The sequence below is a fragment of the Meriones unguiculatus genome, chromosome 4, assembly GCF_030254825.1.
Source record: "Meriones unguiculatus strain TT.TT164.6M chromosome 4, Bangor_MerUng_6.1, whole genome shotgun sequence".
Lineage (NCBI taxonomy): Eukaryota > Metazoa > Chordata > Mammalia > Rodentia > Muridae > Meriones > Meriones unguiculatus.
The window spans coordinates 86,418,388-86,434,504 of record NC_083352.1 but is presented as its reverse complement, the minus strand read 5'-3'; the positions used below and the strand labels follow the sequence as shown (position 1 = coordinate 86,434,504).

Below are 16,117 nucleotides of genomic sequence, written 5' to 3'. Positions count from 1 at the left end.
AATAAAGGCACTTTTGCCAAGCCTGAGTTCAGTCCCTGAGCCAACATGATGGAGGAAGACAACTGACTCCCCAGGGTTGTCCTCTTATCTCTATATGGCCCCTATATAAACAAACAAATAAGGGCCAGAGAGACAGCTCAGTGTGTACTGCTCTTGCAAAGAACCCAAGTTCAGCTTCCAGTGCCTGAGTCAGGTAGGGCTCACTGTAATTCGTGCTCCAGGGCATCTAGTGCCCTTATGTGGCTTCCACAGGCACCTGCATTCATGTGCACATACTCACACACAGACACATAATTAATTAAAAGAGTTTAAAAAAAATAAGAGTAAAAAGTTTTTTAAGTTAAAAAAAAAAAAAAGACTGGGGATGTGGCATGTCGGGCAGGAGACCCTGAGTTTAGTCCCCAGCCTGGCAGAAAATAAATAAGATACATTAGAATGGAGAAAGTACAGTGCTGGAAACAGAGACACCATTGGCAGGGTCCAGCCTGTAGCTGCAGGCTGTGGGCGGGAGGGCAAGTGTCCTTGACTCTAAGAGAGGTCTGCGTGTATACTCTGCAGGGCCAAGGGGTTTGGGTGAATGCCAACGTGGCCGACTGTCCTTTGTCAGCAATTTTTCCAAAATGATACTTTGTAAAAGAAAACCTGAAGGTGGGAGAATGGCTGGCAGCCACATGTACCCCGCAGGGACAGCTGGACATGGTGGTGTCCCCGGCACCCCGCAAGGTGCTCCGGCAACTGCAGACATCACCAGCCTGTCCGAGGCCGGTGGGAAACCTGGGCGCGCCGTGAGCTGGCCTGGTGAATGGCTCAGGGCGGCAAGCAGAGCGGAGTTCTGTAGCAAGCACTGACGACAGGCCCACCGAGGGTGTGTGTCAACACGGTGACTAGCGTGTTGTTCTAGGTACCTAACAGGTGCTATCTCCTCTGCCCTCACAAAAGTCAGACACAGGACAGTATTCAGAACAAGGTGAAAAGGCGCAGAGAAGTTAGGCACTTGCCTGAGCTTATCCAGCCGGGAATTGGCAGAGCCGGGATTCAAACCTGGAATGCCAGCCCCCGAGGCCCAGACCCAGAGACTTCCCAATGCTCTTACAACCTTGACAGTGACTCTCCAGGAGCCTCCACCTCCTACCTCCTCTCTAGGCAGATGGCAAGCATGTGGGTACCCAGACCACAGCTCAATTTAGAAAGGGACACTAACAAAGACCCCATCCCCGAGGCCCAGTTTCAGCACCCCCCTCCCACACATATACACACTGTCCCAGAAGGGAGGGAATGCCCCAGAGTTCTGGGCAAGAACCAACAGCTGCTAGAGCTGACTCTTGAGCCACATTGCAGAACATGCCCAGAGCTGATCAACTCCTCTGCATTAGAGCCTGGTGCCGAGTGTAATGAAGGTCACAGAGGCCTGGGTTCATTTCCCTCACTTGCGTCTTAGGACGCACCGCGAGCCTCAGGGGAGGCGCAGAAAGCTTGAACTTTGGCATACCCTGCCCTGAAATCTCTCCCACTTTATCAAAACACCTCCTCCCACTCCTGTGGGCGGACGGCCGCAAAGAGAAAGTAGTGGGATCAGGGGAACTCTGCCTGGAAGTCTCCATAAAACAACATGAGTACCCCTCACCTATCAAGATCTCTTCCTTTCCTCTAGGCCCACCATCCCACCTCCCTACACAGTTTAGAACAGTCAACCTGGCCCACGACCAGCCAGTACTTAGCTACCAACCATCCCCATAGTCTTGAATGGGCCACGGCTTCCTCAGAGCTCTGGTGCCCTTCAAGAAAAAATAAAACATGGGGGGGAGGGGTGTCCTAAGCCAGGCAGTGGTGGCACACACCTTTAATCTCAGTATTCAGGCAGCAGAGGCAGGTGGATCTCTGTGAACTTGAGGCCGTTCTGCTCTACAGGGTGAGTTCTAGGACAGCGTGGGCTACACAAAGAAACCCTGTCTTAAAAAACAAAACAAAACTAAAAACAAAACAAAACAACATGTGGGCTGGCAAGATGGCTCAGCCAGTAAAGCCCTTGTGGCCAAGCCTGCTGACCTGAGGTCAACCCCACACATGTGGCGGAAGAAAACTGACTACTGTAAGTTGTCCTCTGACTTCTACTCATGTGTAATACACACAGAACCTTCACACACACACACACACAAACAAATACATGTGATTTTTAAAAAAGGATGGGCCAGGCATGGTGGCATGTGCCTATAATCCCAGGATTTGGGGAAGCCGAGGCAGAAAGATTGCCAAAAGTGTGAGGCCAGAGTGGGCTACAGTGTGAGACCCTGTGCCTCAGATGATGATGATGATGATGATGATGATGATCTGGGTATGGTGGTGCACACCTGTAATCCCAGCACTCAGGGAGCCGGAGGCAGGCAAATCTCTAGGAGTTTGAGGCAAGCCTGGTCCACAAAGTGAGTCCAGGATAGCCAGGGCTGTATAGAGAAACCCTATCTAAAACCAAAATAATGACATCGTGACGATGATGATGATGATGATGAAATAAAATAAATGGGGAGAAACCCAAGTAGCTGAAGACCCAACAATCTGAGAGTTATGAAATTTACCCTGACAAGGGGCCTCCCCCTCAAGAAAGCCTGGAGAGTGTCATAGAAAGGATCCCAAATCCGTAACTATGAGATTGACAGCAAGAACCACCTGGTGGTGACCAGGTGCTAACTAGGGGCCAAGGGTCCCAGCTCCACCTGAGCCACCTGTCACCCTTGCTTCCTGCCAACCCACAGGACATCTCTCCACCCCGACCTGACACTCCAGAGAGTACTCCTCTTTCAGAGAGGCCAGTATTCTTGATACACAGTTGATTGGCCCAAAGATGAGCATGTGACCCAAGCCCAACCAATCAGAGGCCATGGGCCGTCAGCCACCCACCATTTCTCCCAGCCCTTAGCATCCCTGCTTTTGGTTTGTACTGTTTCACATTCGAGTATATGTGTCAGTTTGAATGGGCGGTGGTACATGCGTGGAGGTCAGAGGACGTCTGGAAGGGTCCCCGGGCCAAATGCCAGTCACCAGGCTTAGTGGCAAGCGTGTTTACTTACTGAGCCCTTTCAGTAGCTTTTTTTTTTTTTGACAGGGTCTCATGTAACCCAGACTGGCCTCTCCATGTAGTCAGGATGACTTAACTCCCGATTCACTTGTTTTAGCCTCTGGACTGATAAGATTACAGGTGTGTAATGGTATCCTGTTTATTTTTGTTCTTCATGTCTGTGGGCCACAACTTCCCAGTCCTTCAATAGGAATCACTAGCAGGGGAAAGCAGTTGTTCACTTCCTCCCCAGGTGCTGCTTGTAGGGAAATTACGGGAGGACGTGATGCTGCTATAATAATAATAATAATAATAATAATAATAATAATAATAATAAACCTTGTTCAGCTGCACACAGCCAGCACCAAGCCAGGGCTGCCGAAGACTGTCCGCCCCAACCTTGTACCCCAGCTCCTGGTGTCCTGCCCTTGGCTAAGACAAATATGGTTTATTTATGCACCGCCCACAGCAGTCCTAGTGACATCACTGAGAACTGGGTCCCTTCCTCCTGACCCACCGCCTTTGTGTTGGAACAGGAAAGAGATCACTGGTGGAAGCCAGCAGTACAAACGGGTACACCCCTGCACGGGCACCAGAGACGAGTTGCTGGAGTCAAGAGAAAGCGTGTAAAGACTGAGACCCTGGATCCATGGTCACTTGCCACGGACTCACAAGGTGGCCCTCAGGAGGCAAAGGCCCAGCAAAGCTCTGGGGCTTAACCGCAGTCCCCTCCCCCCAGAACGGAGCAGAGTCAGGCCGCAGGGTTTATTATTTCAGTGATGGCTGCTGGGGTCTCCCCTGTCCCACCAGGTCATCACTGTGAAGTAAAGCCATGTACAAACAGGATCTTTGTCCTTGTAGGGCATCCACCAAATGAATGAGCTCGCTGTAGGGTGAGCACAGGGAAAATCCCAAAGGCAGCCCCTGCGGTGGTGGGGGGAGCCGTTGGCCAGGAAGTATTTTCAAAAACATCCTACTTACAGGCTCGGGTGTAGACTGGTGACAGAATTCACCAGTGACTGGAAGTATTTTCAAAAACATCCTACTTACAGGCTCGGGTGACTGGCATTCTCGGAGGCACTCCCAGGCCCCACAAAATACAAATAAGTGACATTTATTTTGAAGCACAGAGAGGGATGGAATAAAAGAGCCAAGGGGAAAGCATTCAGGCAGAAGGAATTGCATGTGAGGCTGGAAAAGAAGAAAGGTCTGTTGGGTTAGAACTACAGAAACACTGACTGGCCAGCCAGGGGCATGTGAAGAAAGGACTGATGGGCCTGAGCGGGAGTGTGTGTGTGTGTGTGTGTGTGTTTCTGTGTGTGTGTCTGTGTGTGTGTATCTGTGTGTTTGTGGAGGCCAGAGGACAATCCAGTCTGAGGTGTGGTTCCTCAGGCACTCTCCAACTTGTTTCTTGAGGTAGGTTCTCTCCCTGGAGCTCCCCAGTTTGGCAACCAGAAATCACTGAGCCACAGGGATTCTCCTGTCTGCCCACCCCCAGCACTGGAATTACCAGGTTTTTTTCCCTGGGTTCAGGGAATCAAATTTGCTTGAACCCAGCTCTTTAAACCATAGCACCTGTGTACTCTAAAGAGCATTCTGTTTGTGACAGGAAGAACTACTAGGCCAGCCATGGTGGGACGGTGGTACCACAGTACCCATGTCCTGGCCTGGCACGGGACTTCATAGTGCCAAGGGTTCCAGAACACCCCGTGATTTGGCCTGTCCACTGTGGGTAAACATTTGGGAACCCAGGGCCCAGTGCCACACATCAGTTCCAACACTGGGGACAGAGAACAAACACCAAAGTGGTCTTTGCCCTTCTGAGTCCAGACTTCCCATGGGACAACGTGGCAAAAGAAAAAAAAAAGCCTCATGTACAGGTAAATGTCACAGGTAAACAGAACAGTGTATTGGGTTTGGATCCACCTCAGCGGGCTCTCACGGGGAATGTCACAGGCATAAGGACACAGACCTGGCTCATGCACAAGGGGAAGAGGAGCAAACAAGCCGGAAAGGTATCAGAGGGCAGGGTACCAGCCTCATGGCACAGGCGAAGGACCTGGGACTCTCTCTGGCTGCTGTACTTGGGAGCTGAGGGGGGAAGGAGACAACTGGGAAGGAGTTCAGGAATCTCGATGAAAGGGACAGTGACAGTGGCCAGCCTCAGGAAAGGGACAGAGGGTAGGGGACTCTCACTTCCCCGGGGTCCAAGTGTAGGATGCAGAGAGAGAGCAAATGACCCCTGCCCCCCAAGGTCTTGGCTGGAAGCCTCAGGATGGAATTCCACAGGCCAAGCTAGCTAGGAAAGTGAGGGAAGAGAGGCCTGGGGGTGAAGAGGAGGATCAAGACAAGGTGAGCCACCTGGCACACCAGAGTCCTCTTTGAGGTCAAGGCTGGAGTTCAAGAGAAGGTCAAGGCCCAAGGGGGACAGTCTCGAGTGTTAGCATATAGATAGGCTGCCTCCAGGTTGCTTAGCAACCTGTGACATCATCTGCCACCTGCTAGGGGCCCCAGGATAAAAGACACCCCCACCCCTCTTCAGCCCCCAACCCTTGTCTTCTCTCTCTCTCTCTTCCTCCTCTTCTCACATTCTCTCAGCTCCAGTTTCTCCCCTTCCCTGTGTCTGGGGCATGCGCCTATCTCTCTCTCTGTTTCTCTACCCTCATGGCTCACTCAGGCCCTAACTCCCTTCCCCTTCCCTTCCCCCAAATAAATCTCTTCTTCCCAGAAATCTGTTGTATGTGACGTTTTTATATATAGTATAAGATGGGGCTGAGCAGAGGTAAACTAAGTTGGGCCTGGACATATCTCACCAGAGTACGGCTGAGGCAAGGTAAGGACTCACCAACCATGAGTGCTCAGGAGCAAAAGAGGCCCCGACCCTGCAAGAACCATGAAGACAACCAGAACCCCCAACAGCTAAAGAAGCCCAAGAGCCCTTGTAGAAGTTTCCAGAGAGGGTGGAAGGAACTTCATTGAAATGACAGGAAGCAAGTGAGGGTCAGACCACTCCTCTTCCTTCCCCTCCCCTGGAAGCTGAAGATCACAAAGCAAAAGGGGGCTGGGGGGGACGAGGGACGACACACAAGAAAGTCCCAGGTCTGAGGAGGCCTTGATTCTGAGGAGGTATGAAGCATCTAAGGCTGGGGGTGGAAGCGTCCCAAAGCAATGAAGCCTCCTTGGCCCATGAGGCTCAGAGCCAGGCTGAGCTAGGCCTGGTTTTTTGTTTTTGTTTGTGGCTCAGCCCAAGGCCCTAGGCCAGTGGAGGCCAAGGCCACCTGTGAGGGAGGAAGAGGAGAGAGTTAAAAGGGTCACATGTTTTTAATTTGTTTTTTCATTTTTATAGACTTTCCTTTCTTTCCTTCTTTCTTTCTTTCTTTCTTTCTTTCTTTCTTTCTTTCTTCCTTCCTTCCTTCCTTCCTTCCTTCCTTCCTTCCTTCCTTTTTCCTTTTCTTTTCTTTTCTTTCTTTGAGGCCTGTCACACTGGCTTATTCCTATTTTTGGCAGAGCCCCTGTCTGAATCCTCCTCAAATCAAACTGATGACACCAGATCGATCCAGAGCAGAAGGTGTTAGGTTTCAAACCTGGGGAAAATGACTGAGGTACCCACTTAACAATATCCTCCTGCATCTCTCAGTCCCTACCTGTTACAGGCTGGCATATCCCTACCCTGAACTCTCCAGCTGCTATTCCCTATATAATCCAACCATTTTGGTTACCTCTTCTCTTTGTACATTTGGGCCTCTTGGCTGCTACACCTGGTTCCCTCTCTCCTCTCCTTCCCCCACCTGGTCACATGTCTCAAGGTCATGTCCACCCTGGACTCTCCCAGAAGTCCCTGCCTCTAATTAACTATGCTCTCCCTTTTATCTATAATAAACCATCTCCTTCACCATACCTAGACACTGTCATGATTCCTTTTCTTTCCGTTTTCAATTTTTTTTTTCATTCATTTGGTGCTGAAACCTGGGACCATTTACCTTTCATTTCCTTTCCTTTCCTTTTCCTTTCTTTCTTTCTTTCTTTCTTTTTATTTCTTTATTATTTTTATTCAGAATGATGGAGGCAGCTCAGCTAAATTCCTGGATCCTAAAATGCAAAGTGTCAAACATCCAGTGGCAACCTATGGGGAGGGGGCTCATGGTGGCCCTAGCCTCTCCTTTGCTGGCCAAGGATGTGTGCACTCTCCTCTGCATCATAGAAGTCACAGGTGGCCACAGAGCCAGCAGCCTGGGCCAAACCTCATAGGAACTGAGATGCACATAGGATAGGAATGTGCAGAGATCCAAGCAGCCTCCCCAAGACTGTCTCCAGAGTTGGGTGCTGGAATCCAAGGCCAGGGAGTAATATTCCAGATAGCCGAACTCCTAGAGTTGGGGTGAACCGGGGTGAATCGCTGTGGGAGGACAGCAAAGAGGCTGTCTTTCCAGGAAGGGTCCTGAGACACTTCCAGGAAGGCTCCTGGTCTTTCTGGGAATGAAAAAGGAAAGCCTGGCTTCAAAAAGCCAGTTGGGAACATGTAAGGACTGCATATGGTGACAATGGCCCCTTTTGTCTTCTGCAGTGCTGAGGTTGGAGCCTAGTGGCTTGGACCTGCTAGGCCATTCCTCTACCATGGAGCCACATCCCCTGCCCCTCAGCACGTGGGAGCATGCAGCAGGACATGTGTGACTGAGTCCACATGGGTCCAGACAATAACCAGTGCAGCTGCAGACGCATGTAGAGGGGTTGAAACTATGGTACACAGAAACACACATGTCCATGTGTGTCAGCACTGGACCACACACCAAGCTATGCGTGCTAGTATACTTGGGGACACCATTATGTGGACATGCGCCAATAGACACACCCATTGGAGACATGCGTGCTTGTGGACATATGAGGAGATGGAAGGGTACAGAATTAAATGCTGGAACTAAAGATAGCCGGCCTATAGCCACAGCCACAGCCCTGGAGGGAACGAAAATAGCTCCTCATATGCAAGGGCGACCGGAAGCCATGGGGACAGGAAGCCAGGCAGCAGGCACGAGGAAGACAACAGAAGTGCACACACGCATCTCTACCCAGGACCTGGAGAGCAGGGAACCTGTTGATGAGCAGATGAGCAGACACCCATCCTGACACTGGGGCCCCCAGATCTCACTGGGAGAAGCCCAAGGCAGCCCCAGGCAAACCCTGACCTCAAGGTCACAGGGGGCCACAAGCTGGGGAAAGGCAGACCTTCCCACTTGAGTCCTGCTGAGGAGGCATCAAAGGTCCGAGAACTGCAGCCTACTCAGGTAGGTCACAGGAGGAAAGCCTGGAATACGCCCATGAGCCATGCAGATAAACGGAAGACTAACCCAGGAAGGGAAACAGAAAAGGAGCAGGGTGGCCTTGGGCCTCTCCTCCCTAGGCGAGGGAGTGTTTGAAACCCAGAGGTTACAATCAGCAGAAGCTGTATCTTGGTTCTGTTACCTAAATCTGTGTGTCTCCCGGGCAAGTTACTTTCTGTCTCTGTGTGTCTGTCTCCCTAGACAGCAGAAAGCAGCTGCAGCCACTTAGAGCCTAAACAAAAGGCTTTGAGGACCATCACACACTCAGTGTAACACGGTGTCTACAAGCTGCTATCAGCCATCAGTACCACCTTCAAAGGGCCAGGCCAAGGAGCGCTGCCAAAGCTCACAAAACAACTCAGGGACAGTCAGATATTCCTGGCTAACCCAACTCCTGAGAGGTCCCTGCGGCTCTGTAGGGAGAAGGTGACAACCTAGAATTGAGGTGAGGAGGGGTGGACGGCCATTGACAGAGAATCCCAATCAGCTCCCCAGCCTCTCCTCTGGACAACTTCATGCTGGGGGGGGGGGAGAAAGAACCACAGACAGGCCTGTGACAGAAGAGGGACTGGGAGCTGGAGAGATGGCTGGGAGGTAAAGAGCACTTCCTGCTCTCGTAGATTAGCTGGGTTTAGTTCCCAGTACCCACCTGACTGGTCACATCCCTCTGGATGTGGGGAGACACATTTTGAGACAGGGTTTCTCTGTGTAGCCCTCGCTGTCATGAAACTCACTCTGTAGACCAGGCTGGCCTCAAACTTGCAGAGAACAGCCTGTTTCTGCCTTCTAAGTGCTGGGATCAAAGGCACACACCACCTTAGGGACGTTCCAGGGCCTCTGAAGTGAGACTGGGTATAGTGGACTCAGAGCAGGAGGATGGCAGGGGTAGGAGGGGGCTGACTTGAGGGAGGAAAAGAGAAACAGACTAAGTGGGGACCTTCAAGCCACTGAGAGGAACTTGGGGTTCACTTGGAAAAAGACAGGAGATGTCAAAGGGTCTGTGCAGAGCAGGCATTGTCCCTCTGCCTGCCTGTGAAAAGAAGGGTGAAACTGCCACACGGGCCCAAGCAGGCAGAGAGGCCGTGGGGGTAGAGGGGTTCTAAAGGGTGAGAGCCCAAGTGTGTGAAGTTAAGATGTGGCTGAACCAGGTGTGAGGTAGCAGGAGGCAGCAGACAGAACAAGCAGGCAGGGACAGCCTGAGGCCTCCGCTCGGCGTCTAGGGAACGAATGAGATGGACAGATCAAGCACCTGGGGCGAGTTCAACAGGAAAACCCACTTCAGGACAGCAGAGGTGACGCAACTGTGGACATGGCAAGGATTATGAGGACTTCCGTTGAGGGCGGTAGCCCCGCAGCCGGGCAGCTGTGTGCCAGGCTGGGCTCCAGGTGAAACACACAGGGGTCCCAGCACTGGTGGACTTGCCCCCGGAACAGTCCGTCACAGTCGGTCACACACACTCCAGGGAAGTCACGGGCCAATTACCATCTTCAACTGTCTCTTTAACTGACAAGGACCTGTGTTACCAAGCCGCCTGTGCTGGCCAGTTTTCTGTCAGCTTGACACAGGCTATTGTCATCTGACAGGAGGAAACCTCAATTAAGAAAAATGCCCCCATGAGATCGGGCTGCAGGCAAGCCTAGAGAGCATTTTCTAATTAGGGACTGATGGGGAAGGACCCAGCCCATTGTGGGTGGAGCCACCTCGGGCTGGTGGTCCTAGGTTCTGTAAGAAGGCAGGCTGAGCAAGCCATGAAGAGAAAGCCAGTCCACAGCACCCCTCCATGGCCTCCGCATCAGCTGCTGCCCCCAGGTTCCCACCCTGCTTGAGTTCCTGTGCTGACTTCCTTCAGTGATCACAGTGCTATGGAAGTGTAAGTCAAATAAACCCTTTCCTCCCCAAGTTGCTTTGGTCACGGTGTTTCCTCACAGCAATGGTAACCCTAAGGCACTGGCCCACTTGCCATTTTTAGTGAAACTCATAGATACATTCTCCTTTTGTTTTTAAGGAGGTCAGCTGAGTTAGTGCAGATCTGCTACCTCAGCATTCAGGAGACTGAGGCAGGAGAACTTCAAATAAAGCCTGGGTAACAGAGTGAGACCTTGCCTCAAAGAACGACAAACAGAAAGATCAGTGAGATGGCTCCGCAGGTAGAGATGCTTGCTGCCAAGCCTGGCGGCCTGAGTTCGATCCTTGGGATCCATACGGTGGAAGGAGAGAACTGACTCCTGAAAGTCGTCCTGTGACCTGTACAGGCACCCTGTGGCCCCACCCCTCCACTCACAAATAAATACCTGCATTTAGTATTTAAAAAAAAAAAATCACGGTGGGCTGGAGAGATGGCTCGACTGGCTGCTCTGCCAGAGGACCTGGGTTCAATTCCCAGCACCTACGTGATGGCTCACGACCATCTGATGCTCTGTCTGGTCTCTGGTCTCTTAGGGCACTTCACACACAGACGTACATGCAGGCAAGACACCCATACGCATAAAAGAATCACGGGCCCAGCATTATCTGCTCTGTGTATCTGGCGTGCACCCTTTCGTACCTTTTTCTAAGCTGTCACTGCGCTGACACGAATCTATTGAGAATATAGAGTACTATTAGGGTTTTGTCCTCGTTTGGGGTTTTATTGTTGTTTTTCTGTTTGTTTGTTTTTTTCTGTCCTGGGTTTTTCTGTTTTGTTTTGTTTTTTTGTTTTTGTTTTCCCCGAGACAGGGTTTCTCTGTATAACAGCCCTGTCCCGGCTGTCCTGGACTCACTTTGTAGACCACACTGGCCTCGAACTCACAGATTCTCCTGCCTCTGCCTCCCCAAGTGCTGTGATTACAGGCGTGCACCACTGCTTCCGGACTTTTTTTTTTTTTAAGTATTTGTTTATTTTCATTTTGTATGCACTGATGTTTTGCCCGAAGCATGTATCTGTGTGAAGGTGTTAGAACTCCCAGAACTGGTGGTGAGATTGGTGAGCTGCCATGTGGGTGCTGGGAATCGAACCCGGTCCTCTGGAAGAGCAGCCAGTGTTCTTAACTATTGAGCCATCTCTTTGGTCCCTGTTGTTTTTGTTTTTGAAAGAAGGTCTCTCTGTGTATCCCTGACCATCCTGGAACTCACTTTGTAGACCAGGCTGGTCTTAAACTCACAGAGATCCACCTGCCTCTGCCTCCCCAGTGCTAGGATTAAAGGCTACACCAAAACCAACCAGATTAGGTGTTTTGTTTTTATTTGTTTGTGTGTGTGCAGTTGTTTGTTGGCTTGTTTGTTTACATGTATGTTTTGCAGTGCTGAGGACTGAACCCAGAGATTTGCAGATTCTATCAATGAGATGTATCTTTGGCTTTCTTTTTGTCTGTCTATCTATCTGTCTATCTGTCTGTCTCTCCATCCATCCATCCATCCATCCATCCATCCATCCATCCATCTATTTGGCAAGGTCTCTCTATGTAGCCCTGGCTGTCCAGGAACTGGATTTGACCCAGAGATCTAGCCTCTGCCTCTGTCCTCTGTGGGATTAAACGTGTGCACCAACTCGCCTAGCTTATGTTTTATTTAAAGACAGGGTCTCACTAAGTTGCCCTAAACTTCCTGTATAGCCCCGGCAGGCTTTAAACTTCCTGAACAGCCCAGGGCCAGCTTTGAATTTACTTTCCTCCTGCCTCTCAGCCTTCAGGTTACTGGGATGACAGGCAGGAGGCTGGGGAGGAGGGACTTAATAATAGAGGTTTTTCTCCATCAGCCATGTCTTTTGGAAAACCGTTCTTAATTCTTTTTTTTTTTTTCTTCTGCCCAGCAGCTCACCACAGAGAGAGAGAGCTCTTGCTATTTCCTACTTCCCTGTGGAGGGTAAATCAAGCATGGCCGCCTAAGTCCCTCCCAGCCCACCACAGGCCATGCTCACTAACTAGCTCCCGACCTTTGCTATGGCCCAGATCCCTTATCTACAGAAAGGAAGAATTCTGCAGCCTCGGCCTGTTTCACAACGCTGTGGTTGTGTTCAGAGCAGAAGCAGGCATTTCCAAAGGCGCTTGTAATCTTCTTTGTAACTTGCTAATCCTTCAGGGGAGCAAACCAGATCTGACCCATGTCTCACTGCCAGGAGAAATCCTGACTCCCAAGAGATGGACTGCCCCCAGCTGGCATATGGCACAGTGGGCTATGGAAACTGTCACCTACGTGGGCACCATGTTCTTTCCCCACTTCATGAAGCTGAAGATGTGAATCAAAGCCACCAACCAGATAGCCTAGGAAGGTGATGTGATGGGAGAAGAGATGAGGGGAAGTAGATGGTCCCATGGTTTGTCTGTCTGGTTGAAAATCTCAAAATCCAAACAGAGCACACCTGTGAGTCTACAGACTAAGAGTCACACTGTGGAAGTGTTCCTGAACTCACACAGGAGGGTTCTCTGCAGCCTGAGACAAAGAACCGACCAGGCAGCAGAGGAAGCAGTAAACAAAGGAATACCATGCAGTAAGAGGGGGAAAAGGCTGCGACAGGCTGGCATGTTCTGCCTGCCATGCAGAAAACCTTTGAACAGGGCTGGGACGGCAGCTCAGTGGGTAAAGTGCTTGCCAGAGAATCCGAGTTCCGATTCCTAGAGCCCAGACAGAAGCTGAACACAGAGCCAGGTGTGGCGGCAAGTGGATACCCACATTTGAAGGCTAGCCTGGTCTATGAGCAAGTTCCAGGACAGCCAGGGCTACACAGAGAAACCCGAGCACTAGGACTCTGCCAGTGCTCACTGTCCAGCGTCTAGCAGAAAAGGTTCGCCCCATATTTAATGAGAGCCTGTCTCAAAAAACAAGATGGAGAGCCACTGAGGAAGACACACCACGCCAACTATTGCCACATGTGTGGCAAGCCCACCCACACAGGTGCATACGCTTGCGTGTGCACAGCATGCGCACACACACACACACACCTTTGAGCACTAACACTGAACAGAAAAACCATACTATTTAAGCCAAGCATGGTGGTGCACACCTTTAATCCAGGCACTCAAGAGGTAGAGGTAGGTGGGTCTCTGTGAGTTTGAGTTGGGCTACACAGTGAGTTCCTGACTCAAGAGAGAAAAACAAAAAAAAGGAAGAAGGAAAAAGGAAAAGCACATACTATCCAGTTCAGGTTTTGTAAACGATGTCCACTTAGGGAGGTAACTTGCTGGGCAGACGTGAGGAACCGAGTTCAAACTCCAGCAGCACATAAACTGTTGGGCATAGCTGAGAGTGCACCCACAACCCCAGTGGGGAGGTAGAGGCGGACCCCCAACACACACACACACACACACACACACATATTGTCTTAGTTGTCCGCTAAGAGCAGAGGATGTCAGTAAGCCCCCGGGACAACAACCCCTTCTATATATACATATATGTGTGTGTGTGTGTGTGTGTGTGTGTGTGTGTGTGCTTAAGAATGATAATAAGAAAATAAGAGTGAAGTGTGTGTGTGTGTGTGTGTGTGTGTGTGTGTGTGTGTGTGTTGGAACCCAGGGCCTGCTGCATGCTGGGTAAATGCTCTACCACTAAGCTACACCCCCAGTCCTGATTTTTTCTTAAACAGCCATGTATTCCTGCCTTTTACACTTCTTTGACTGACCAAAGGGAGGAAAAAAAAAAGCATAAAGCATGAAAATTCAAAAGACAAGGCTTCCATTCAAGTAGCACAGAACGAAAGTAGCCAAAGTCAACCCTGGGGTCCCTCCCTGCTCCTCTCCACCCCCGCCCGCCAGCCAGCCCCTGAAGTGAGCTTTCTTCTCCTACAGGAGGTCCGTGGCTCCACTCCAGCCAGGGTGTCTAAGAAGAGGCTGTCTTGGGCTAGGCTTTTCTTCCTGTTTTCCTTCCTTCACGCCACTTAGCCCCCAACCAATCGCCTTTGGGATTTTTCTCAAGTAGGGTACTGAAAGCCTCTCACTCAAACTTAAAGCTCCAAGCTTCTACCTGTGGGACAACTCAGGCAAACGGGGTTTTTCTTCCTCAAGCATAGGGCAGATGCCCCCTCCCTTGGCCCCTCAACTGATGGGAAATCCCAGTGCTAACACGCCCCCCCCCATCCCTGCAGACATCCTTAGTCTCTGTACCAGCCCAATAAAGAAAACGCTCCTGAAAAGGAGTGTGGGGAACCAGCTAAGACTGCCCCTCACCCCCAAATAGGAGAGCAGAAATCACCTGCTCTCTCCACCCACTGCAGGCTGCTGAGGAGCAGGCAGCCAGTCCACGTGCAGGGTACACAGGGCCGGGTCCTGGTGTTGCTGAAACCACAGGCTGCCGCCGAGACAAGCCTGGCACCACTACTTTGCCAGGCCTAACAGCAAGGCCCAGAGGAGTTCTGATGCCCCAAAGAGAAGGGGATTTCCTTTACCCTAGAGTCCGTATCTCATGGGACCCTGGGACTTCTCTGGCCCCTAGATTAGGGGATCTTCAGGTACAAGGGTTGAAAATCCAGAGCGCTAGAAGCGACAGTGTGGCCGAGAGGACTCAGAAGTGCCCACCAGAACTCCGGGGAAGCCACCTGTGGCTCCATCTGGAAGACCAGCTGAGTCCTGGGAGGCGGCAGCCAGGCCTGAGAGGGAGCAGTCCCCATTCATTCTCTCCTTCATTCACACAGTGCACGAAGCCATTCTTAAACTCCCAGTAAACAAACCCGCTAAGAGCAGAAGATGTCAGTAAGTCCCCGGGACAACAACCCCTTCTATATCCCAGGTCCAGTTCTAACTGGATGTTCCCTAAGGGCCAGCCTCATGTTTCCCCTTCCGTGGTAACCCAGCGTCTCAGGAACACCCTTAGAAGGCGTGTAATTACACGGTAATCTCCAGGACTTAATGAGCTCCGGACTCATTCGGAGGACACCGGATCCTAGGGCAGAGTCTGTGGCTTGACCGGCACCGCCCGCCTAATATATGTCCCCAGTTGAAAGGGCGAAAACGGGGCCTAAGGCTGAGATCAAGGGACAGGCCCGCCTGCCTGCCCTCGGCAGACCTGGGCAGTTGTCTGCATCTGCCAGAGCATGAGGCGCAAAGCTGCTTAACTCTTGAGGCTGCCAGGCAGTGTGGGGGCGAGCCAGGCATAGCTGGGGCATCTGGGAGGGAGGAGCCAGGCAAAGCACCCACTGAGAACGGGGCGTCCGTGGGAGCATCGCAGAGATACATAGGACATCAGTTCCGAGCAGCCCTGAGGTCATTAGGTACAGTCACCGGCCGGGATGTGCAAAGGGGCTGGAGGTCAGGGCAGCTGCAATCGAAACTCAGGGACAACCAGGCCACACTTCTGCTCCAGTGAGGATCAGGCCCCCGGGACGCTGGTGACTCAGATCTCCAAGCCTCTGGGGTGAGCCTGGGCCTCTCAGGTGGTGAGTGGCTCCACCGTCCCACCCTGCGTCCTGATCCTCCAGAGGACGCGTCACTCACCTTGAGCACCTGCTGCTTGATGAGCGAGGGCACCATGAAGATCATGACAACCCCGAGCGCAGCACACAGCAGCCCCAGGGCGCCCAGCCCCACCGCCACCCAGCGCGCCCTGGAGCTGCCGCCCATGTCCGCGTGCGCGGCCGGGGCTCGCGGGGCTCAGGGCCTGAAGGGGACGGCAACAGAGGCGACAGAGGCCACAAGGATGACAGAAGCCGAGGCTCCCTGAGCAGCAAGATGAGTACCAGGCGGTGGCCGGCGCGGTAGTAGCCCTGCAGGTGGCCAGCGGCTTTATGCGCCATGGCCCGGGCAGCCCGCCCCCTCGTTCAGCGCGGGATTCCGGCGGGGGGGG

At 51.9% G+C, this 16,117-nt stretch overlaps 1 protein-coding gene across 2 annotated transcripts in view; it reads right to left on the bottom strand.

Moving 5' to 3' along the window:
- Window positions 1-16,051, bottom strand: part of Scarb1 (scavenger receptor class B member 1) — a 60,925-nt gene extending 44,874 nt beyond the window's left edge. For both annotated transcript variants that reach the window (XM_021647237.2, XM_021647236.2), the window contains exon 1: window positions 15,769-16,051. In XM_021647237.2, coding sequence (XP_021502912.1) covers window positions 15,769-15,894 — 126 coding nt within the window. In that variant the 5' untranslated portion in view covers window positions 15,895-16,051. The remainder of the gene's footprint in view (window positions 1-15,768) is intronic.
- Window positions 16,052-16,117: the final 66 nt, after the last annotated feature.